At 59.3% G+C, this 7004-nt stretch overlaps 1 protein-coding gene across 1 annotated transcript; it reads right to left on the minus strand.

The window, feature by feature from the left end:
- Nucleotides 1-372: 372 nt before the first annotated feature.
- On the minus strand, nt 373-6571 carry LOC100340711 (glutathione S-transferase theta-3). Its single transcript, XM_051837100.3, has 5 exons — nt 6344-6571; nt 4171-4258; nt 3093-3243; nt 1063-1239; nt 373-760 (listed from the first exon to the last, which is right to left on the minus strand). Exons 1-5 carry the CDS (start codon nt 6453-6455, stop codon nt 566-568), a joined length of 723 nt encoding a protein of 240 aa, XP_051693060.1. The 5' UTR covers nt 6456-6571; the 3' UTR covers nt 373-565.
- Between the last annotated feature and the right edge of the window lie 433 nt (nt 6572-7004).

Consider the following 7004-nt stretch of genomic DNA (forward strand, 5'->3'; position numbering starts at 1 on the left):
ACTCAGCTGATCAAGTCAGCCCAGATCAGACACCTCTTCCCTGGCTCAGCCACCATCTGTGATTTGTGCTCCACCCAGGGGCTCCCTGCCAGGACTGAAGTCGGGAAACACAAGAGCTGAGGAGCCCAGAGGGGTCACCTGGCCTAGCCTGGGGCTGTGCAGGTCAGAGAAGTCGCCCCAGAAAAAGCACCAGGCTAAGATGATGAAGAGGGGGCCTGTATGATTGGAGGCCACAAGGCCAAGGCGGGAGGTGGGATCGGGGGCAGACGTCTGAGACGTGTGAGATCTGCAAGGCCCTCAGTGCAGCAGAGTTCAACGCCTTGAACTTGAGCCTCCAGGCGAGGAGAAACCAAGGCAAGTTTCCAATGGACATCAGCTGAATCAGTGTTTATTCAAGCTCGTTGCAGAGGTGACCCGGAGGTCCGATGGAAGGAAGGGTGACAGTGGACAGGTGACAAAAGGCGCACACAGACCGAATGGCCACAGGAATGTGGGGCACAGAGCACTTGGCAGTGTTCTGCCTACAGCCGGGGACATCGCGGCTCCGCTAGCCGGGGCCTCCCACTCACTGCAGCAACACCTGCAGTAAGGGCCCCAGCTTTTCCTTCACGGCCGGTTCTGCCGGGGGTATGTCCTTGGCCTTCATGATCACCGCGTGGGCCTCCCGGAAGAGATCCTCCCCCACCGCAGCCTCCACACGCTGGCGCCACGCAGCCAGTTTCGGGCGGCTTTCGAAGATGCGACAGCCGGCGCTGACGGGCTGCGGCAAGAGGGTGCAGGGAAGAAGGGGTGAGGCCAATTGCACGCTTCCCGATCTGCTTGGTGAATTCCTAGATGGAAGTGCCCCTCCCCCCACTGGTGGGATGGGCCCCTCAGGGAGGGGTGTTCAGACCCATTTTATAGATGAGAAGACTGATAATTACAGGGGAGGGAGGTGTCTCATCCAGGACCTCATAGCCAGAGAGATATAGCAACAAGAGCTAAGACTTCGGCACCATCCCGAGACAACTCAAACCCCAGGGGGCGGCCACCTCCCTGCACCCCCACCCCCGTGTCACTCACATGCATCAGCTCTGTGATGGCCACCAAGTCAGCCACGGAGATTTGGGGACCAGCAAGGAAGGGCTGGTCCCGCAGGAACTTGTCCTCAAGCAGCTGCAGGCACCTGTCCAGCTCAGCCAACGTGGCTGCCAACGTCTCAGGGGGCACAGCTTGGCCCAGGAACACAGGGAACAGCAGCTGGTGGGCCAGCAGGTGCAGGGAGGGCCAGCGTCAGATCCCAGCCCATGCTGGGTCCTGCCCTCATCCTGTCCATCACATCTCTCGGTTTCTCTCTGGCCACCTGCAGCCCTTGTCTCCTACCCAGACAGGGACCGCCCCCCCCCCCATACAGGGCATCCAGTGGGCTCCTTCCGCAATCTCATCCTGCCCATTCTCCTGCAGGAAGCCCTCCAAGGTTCCCCACTACCCTGACACAAGCCCCCACCCCCAAGGGCCTGAGCTGCTCTCTCCCCACTCCCACTGCACCCCGGGCTCCTCAAATGGGAATGTGGGTGAATTCCTGCTGCCACTCCAGGATCTACTTAAGGTGCAGGTTCCTAATCAGTAGGAGGCTGGGTGGGGCCTGGCACTCTGCATTTCCAGCAACTCCCTGGTGACACCAACACTGTCGCTCCCCCTCTTCGTGGAGGAACGACACTAAACCCTGCGCTGTTCTTTCGTCTGCTCAGCCCTCCCCGGGTTTGCTGCTGGTTCTTCCCGGGTTGGCTACTGTCCCTTCCACTTCCGTGGAAGGGCGGTTCCCCCTGCCACATTCCCCACTTCCGCAGGGGAGCGGCACACCGCCGGCCGGCTCTCTCGGGGGCTGCACAGGTGTTCCCCTTAGATGTTCCTGGTGCATGCTGTCTCTCTCCTCCTTTATAGTCCTCTTCCACCAATCCCAACTCGGCTGCCCACACGCCGAGTTCGCTGCTCTCCAATCAGGAGCAAGTCCTACAGTTTATTGGCTGAACTGGAGGCAGCTGTGTAGAAGCTGTTTTCTTCTCTCCCAGCGCCATATTGTGGGAGAGCAGATGCATAGAATAAGTCTTAATTCCAGTAACAGTCTAGTCCGAGTTGCTCCCCACAGACACTCCTGGTCCCTCGCCCTCACTTTGAGTAGCAAAGATCTCCCCTCCCTCCGCTCGTCTTCTCTGCATTCTGCCCTCAAATGCCCCAGGCTTCCACTCCCACCAACTTGAGGGGGTTCTGCTCCTGGCTCCCACATAGGCTTGAGGTAGAAGCTCAAGTTTAAAGTCCTGGGAACCCACTTGCTGCCGTGTGCCCCCCAGCCCCCCAGAACAGACTGCCTGCACAGGGCACGAGCATGCATGTCCACCCTGCTCCCTCACACTCACAGGGCACACACCGTGTCCCAGGTACAAGGTGAGTGCTATGCAAATATTAATTCAGAGCACGCAGCTCAGACATGCACACGTTGCATAATAAAGCCAGCAGGTGTGTGCTGCGTTGCTGTGTGCACACTTGAGTGCTGCTGAAATTAAACACGGTTTTACCGCTAATGACCGTGTCTCTCTGGCTTTCAATTAAGCCCCTGCTGAGTTCCCTGGCCTTTTTTTTTTTTTTTTTCAGTACAAAAAAAAAAAAAAAGTCTGGTGGGTTTCCAAAAGTATGGCAAAGAATGTCACTTCAGGTGCGTTATGGCACCACCAGTTACAGTCCTGGCTGCTCCCCTTCCAAGAGCCAGGTCCCTGGGAAAGCAGCAGAAGATGGCCCCTGACACCCATGTGGGAGACCACAATGGACTTTGGCCTGATCCAGCCCTGGCCATTGCAGCCATTCGGGGAATGAACAAATGTAGCAAGGTGAGGAGTTTTGTTTTGCTTTTGTTTGTTTGTTTGTTTTCATCTTCCCCAAAGAGCCACACCCCCAGGCAGACATGGCCCCGGGAGTTAACTGCTGGGAGCTCAGGATGGATGGCCCACTAGGCGAATCACCCCTTGTCTGTTGGGCTGGGCAGGTTCTGGGCTCTCAGGATTTGTTGTCCTAAGGTCTCGGGTCTCCCGGAGGTGCTCCTGGCCCCCAAGGCTCACCTTCTGCCACGTGGCCCTGGTGCAGCAACTTCTCAGGGTGGTGTGCTGCCACGACAGGTACTCATCCACACGGGCGCGGGCCTGCAGGTCCTGGGGGTACCAGTGGTCAGGGGCCTTGTACTTGCGGCTCAGATACAGAAGGATGGCCACACTGGGGCGGCGACAGGGGCGGGGGGGGAGGGACAAGGCAGGGGTGCAGGACAGGCCTAGATCAATGTTCAGCAATTTTGTGTGTGTAGGGGGGGGGTGTTTTCATAATTGCCATGGGAGGCTCAGAGAGGGTAGGCGACTGCCCAGGCTCACACAGCTCAACCTTGGGGCCATCCCTATCATCGGAACTTGAGTGCCAAAGTGCGACACAAAGCGACATGTCTTTCAAAAAGATCTGAGGCTCAGAGAAGGCTTCCAGGAGGAGAGGGTAGCCAGTGTGAACCTTGGGGGACAAGCACAACTTGGATTCCACTCCCCACCACATCGGCCAAGCATGGACAGAGCAAGAAGCGAGGACAGAGCAGAAGCGAGGACAGCTGGCCCCTCACGCTCTCCTGGGGCTGGGGGAAGGCTTCCAGGTGACATTCAGACATTGCTTCACACCCCCATCCACCTCCTCCTATCAATCTGCCTGAACCCTCTAGCCCCCTCCACCAGGAAGTCCTCCATGGCTTCCTGTCTTTAACTTCTCCCCCACTCTGAGCTCCAGATCCTCCATGAATACCGGCTTCCCCAGCAAGCCCCCGATCCAGGGCAGCTGAGAGCCTGCTGCGGTGGGTGTGAGACACAGCACCTCCCCTGCCCTCCAAGGGCAGGGCTGGCCATGGAGAGGCCCAGGAGTAGCCTGGGCCCTGGGGCCCTGTGCAAGCCCCTCCCCTCTCTTGGCCTCAGTTTCCCCGTCTGCAGCATGCTGGTGTGGAGTGGAGGTACCAGGCCTTCAGTGGCTCTATTCCCAGCCTGGGTGCCTCTGTCTGCTCAGCTCACTGTCCACCCTGGGGCTGGCCTAGGTGCTCGGAGCACATCTGCTGGGATGGAAACTGTCAACCGTGGGCCACAGCTGGCCGAATGGACCCCGGGGACCCGTTACCTCTCAGCCAAGGTGAAGTCTCCATCCTTCAAGGCCGGCACCTTCCTCAGGGGGTTCACCTGGGTAAAGGACTCAGTGTAGTGCTGGCCTGTGGGACAGACCAGAGAGGGGAGGCGGGAGGGGGGTGCTGAGCCTGCTGAGGTCTCTCCCTCCCCCTACTCCTAAATCCAGCACCAGCTTTCCGAAGGCTCTATCTGGGAAGAGATCGGATCCACAGATCCGACCCCACTACAGGACCATCTTCCCTTTGTCCACGCCCTTGGACCCCTTGTCAGGAACTCCAGCCTCCTCGGGACTCCAAGCCTGCCCACCTTGATCCATCTCTCATCCCAAATGGGGACTCGGGCCCTTCTGAGCAGGCTGGGTGACTTGAATGCCCCCCCACCGTGCGCCAACTCCTGCCACCCCTGCCTGCTTAGGCTCTCAGCCTAACCTTGCTCTCACCAAGAACACCTGTCCACACCCCCTTCCCCAGCCACACAGACTCCCACAGTTCAGCTTACGTCTTCCTTCCCTGGGCCAGACCCTCACAGCCCCGTCTCCACGAGGGTTCTCAGGTCTAAATCACTTGCACACCACAGCTGCGGCCCCACAGCCCAGAGGTGTGCTGCAGAGTTTGCTGGGTGCCCGGTTAACGTGTGGGGAGGCAGGGGGGCCACCATCCAGCCAGGCTCCAGCCTCGCCTTGGACCTTCTCATAGCGTCATTCTCCCTCTACTGGATGGGCACAGTCAACCCTGCCCATTCTTCCTTCAGCCACTGTCTCTGGAGGCGGGTGTCGCAGCGCTGCAGGTTAATCTGCCACTTGGCATGTCTGCAGCCCTTATAGGCGCAGCAGCTGGAGTCCCCGCTACTCCACACTTCCCATCCAGCTTCCTGCTAATGCATCTGAGAGGCAGTGGATGACGGCCCAAGTACCTGGGTTCCTACTACCCATGTGGGAGACGCAGATGGAGTTCCTGGCTCCTGGCTCCTGGCTCTGGCCTGGTCCAGCCCCAGCTGTTGTGGGCATTTGGGGAGTGAACCAGTGGATGCAAGATCTCTCTCTCTCTCTCTCTCTCTCTCTCTCATTCTGCCTTTTAAAAAAGTAAATTTTTAAAATGTTTACTTATTTATTTGAAAGGCAGAGTGACAGAGAGGCAGAGGTGGGGAGGGGGAGGGGCCTTCTGTCTGCTGGTTCACTCCCCAGATGGTTGCAACAGTCGGAGCTGGGCCAGGCCAAAGCCAGGAGCCAGGAGTTTCTTCCAGGTCTCCCACATTGGTTCAGAGGCCAAAGGACTTGGGCCATCTTCTACTGCTTTCCCAGGCACATTAGCAGAGAGCTGGACTGGAAGTGGAGCAGCCACGACTCAAACTGGGACCAATATAGGATGCCGGCACTGCAGCCAGCGGCTTTACCCACTACGCCACAGCACCAACCCTTAAATAAGTAAATCTTAAGAAACAGAAAATAATAGAAAGGAAAAGAAAGAAAGAAAACACCTCTGTGTCCAGCTGCTGTCCCATAGCAGGTACCCCAAGCTGGGGGTACCAAAGGCAGCAGTGTAAGGGTTCCTTGGAGCAGGGCTGCCCTCTGGCCTCCCCAAGTGCTCCTGGCCATGGTGCCTGCCCTAGTGTGCAGCTGTAGCCCTGTTTCATCCCCTAGACTCTGTTCCAGCTGCGTCTTTCCAGGCCAGCCAGACCTGTGAACACTGCCTCTCAGATGAAGGTGCTGACCTCCCTCCAGCTGAGTAAGCGCCGCCGCCACGGGCAATCAGAGGCAGGAAAAAGCAAAAGCAGAAGAATGGCGAGGAAGGCAGACAAGCAAAAGGACCTAGGCAGAGGCAGGCAGGACCCAGAGGCAGGGATCAGATCCAGGAAGAGTAACCCTCTGCAGGTGGATGCCCAGAGGCAGGGGACGGAGGCTACTCCTGGTAGAAGATGAGGAGGTTGCTCTGGTCCTTGCTCCCCACCTCCCCCCTCCTCTCCAGCTGCCCGGCTCCCTTCCGTCCTATACTTTTTGCGGCAAACATCAGGACCCTTTGAAAATACACAACTGCTAACTGATGCAACGGCTTCCACGCTGGGGAGTCTGGCGCTTCCCAGCTGCCTGCACAGCCGGCCTGGCCGAGCGCCGCAGTCCGGACAGGGGGCTCCGACTCCCCAGCCTGCTCCGACCCACCGGCCTCGCCCACCTTTGAGCAGATCCACGGGGCACAGCTGAAAGGGGATCCCGTTTTTCTTGGCGAAGATGTAGACGGCGCGGCAGGGCTGGGACATCAGGTCCAGGTAGAGCTCCAGGCCCATGGTGGAGGGTAGCGGACAGCCCTAGGAAGCCGGCCTGGGGGCGGGGGCAGCAAGCTGCGGGCACTGGAGCGGGACCGGGAACGGTGCGGGCAGGAACGGCTGGGACGCTGAAGCTCAAAGCTGTGCGCACCGCCCTGGCGACCCGAGGCCCGGCCACGCCCTCCGCGCCCATTGGATGGCTCTGCAGAACTTGGGGCCAATCAGCGGCGCCCTCGCTCTCCGCGAGTCCGGGCTGCGCGCATCTTTCCAGGTAGGGGAGGGCTCCCCTAGACTGCGGCCCCCCGCCTCCGGCTGCCAAGTCACGCGTGCTTCCAGGGAGTTTGGGGTGGGAAGGCCTCTGCTGGCTGGGGGCGCTGCCATGGCCCAAGCCCCTCCTCCCACCCAAGGCCAGGGCAGAGGAGGGGGGCCAGTACTTGTCAAAGCTGTCAAGGCCCAACTTGGGGCACCCTCATCTCACAGGGTCTGGGTTCTTTGCTTCCCATTCAGCTTCCTACTAATGGGAGCCCTGGGAGGCAGCCCCTGATGGCCCAAGGACCACTTGCATCGAAG

The sequence above is a fragment of the Oryctolagus cuniculus genome, chromosome 21 (genome assembly GCF_051225735.1).
Source record: "Oryctolagus cuniculus isolate XC-2025 breed Fujian yellow rabbit chromosome 21, ASM5122573v1, whole genome shotgun sequence".
Classification (NCBI taxonomy): Eukaryota; Metazoa; Chordata; class Mammalia; order Lagomorpha; family Leporidae; genus Oryctolagus; species Oryctolagus cuniculus.

Bases quoted from the DNA above. Each gene is read 5' to 3' on its own strand.
- LOC100340711 (XM_051837100.3), bottom strand. From the start codon at position 6,455: ATGGGCCTGGAGCTCTACCTGGACCTGATGTCCCAGCCCTGCCGCGCC. The intron at 4,259-6,343 runs GTGGGCGAGGCC...TCTGTCCCACAG, and splicing joins CCCCGTGGATCTGCTCAAAG to GCCAGCACTACACTGAGTCC. The intron at 3,244-4,170 runs GTAACGGGTCCC...TCGCCGCCCCAG, and splicing joins GACTTCACCTTGGCTGAGAG to TGTGGCCATCCTTCTGTATC.